Source organism: Emiliania huxleyi (genome assembly GCF_000372725.1).
Source record: "Emiliania huxleyi CCMP1516 unplaced genomic scaffold EMIHUscaffold_6999, whole genome shotgun sequence".
NCBI classification, from domain to species: domain Eukaryota; phylum Haptophyta; order Isochrysidales; family Noelaerhabdaceae; genus Emiliania; species Emiliania huxleyi.
Window position 1 is genome coordinate 1 of NW_005196757.1, and position 1,391 is coordinate 1,391.

A 1,391-nucleotide genomic window follows, 5' to 3' on the forward strand; every position below is an offset into this window, starting at 1 on the left:
TCCCTCAAAGAGGACACCCTCGTAGCTGTAGTCAAGCGCCTCCTCGGTCGCGGCCTCAGCCGCCGGCGCGGTAGCCTCCTGAAGCGTCCCGCGGTGGCCATGGTGAGAGGAGGCATGGGCCGCGAGCCGCGACAGTCGGTGGTCTTGCAGTGCTGCTATGCTGCCATCACTACAGGCCACGCTTGGCATCACCAACAAATGTCTGGAGTGAATTTATTACGTGTGTGCAAGCAGTCACGTGCAGAGAACAGCCAAGTGCACATGCAGTTTGTTGCGGGCGCCTCTTTAGCGCGCAGGCTGCTGTGGAGCTGGCGGCACGGAGCGACGGCGGCAGCGCGTGGGTGAATCGCGAGTGCACGCGGCGCCACGCGGCATGCCCGCGGCAGCAGCGCCAGCGCGGACGGCCTTCCGAGCGCGCAGAGTGGTCGGCGCAGCATCCTGGAGCGCCGAGTCGCGAGCAATCAAGGTCTGCCCCGGTCAAAAAAATAACCCGATGACACAGCTGCAAGATCCCGACTGTGGAGAGGTACGGCGCCTCAGTCAACGGTATGGCGGGTGGAGTGCTCTCTACTGCCGCGGCGCCCCTGTCGGTTCGGAGGCGCCCGGCGGCCGCGCGCTTGGTGCCGACGTCGACCGGCTGCTCTCGCGGCGCCGAGGCGTGCGGCTACGGTCACGTCACGCGCGCTGTGAGGTGTCTTTTGTCATGTGCGGGCTTGGCATAGACGCCAGGAAGCTCGCCTTGCTTGCCTGCGGCCGTGGGCGTGCGGGCGGGCACGCCAGGCTCGGCGACGCTCCGCGCGGGTCTTCGAGCTCGCGACCCGATGGCTCGTCGCTCGACGGTAAAGTGGGACATCCCACGAGCCGATAACATAAAACGAATAGATACAAGTAGACAGTGCAGCTGTGTCTCCCCCCGAAAGCCGAATCTCACAGACACCTTCACAGACAGACACACACCTGTCACACGCCCCGCGCCGAGAGCGGACACAGTAACACGCAGAGACACCGTTCGAACGGGAGTGGTGCGCGCCACTTGCTCCTAGAAGCCCAGTCTCGTGGGGAAAAGCCTCGCACGGCTCGGGGGATCACTCGCGACCCACGCTGAGGCCTGAGCCACTTTCGCAGCTCTCCCTGTGCAAGCCGAAGGCTGGCAAAACGGTCTTGGTTAGGGCTTGCGGAGCCCGCCCGCACTCATGCACACGGGGCAGTTCTGATTCGCGAGCCGCGCCGCGATGGTGACCGTCTTGTTGCAAAAGTCGCACTTGCGGATGCAATAGCCCTTGCCCGGGCCTGTGCGTGGAGAGGCCAGGCCAGCGGGCGGGCGGCGCTGTGGCGTGACAGAACCTGGCTGGACCGGAACAGGCGGGACACGCGGGATCCCGCCGAACATG

The 1,391-nt window shown here is 65.3% G+C and overlaps 1 protein-coding gene across 1 annotated transcript; it reads right to left on the reverse strand.

Annotated features, from left to right (window-relative positions):
* Positions 1 to 55: 55 nt before the first annotated feature.
* EMIHUDRAFT_257991 (hypothetical protein) lies at positions 56 to 437 on the reverse strand (the record flags this gene model as incomplete). Its single annotated transcript, XM_005762039.1, has 2 exons — positions 56 to 78; positions 239 to 437. The coding sequence occupies 2 exons, from the start codon at positions 435 to 437 to the stop codon at positions 56 to 58; spliced, it is 222 nt and encodes a 73-aa protein (XP_005762096.1).
* Positions 438 to 1,391: the final 954 nt, after the last annotated feature.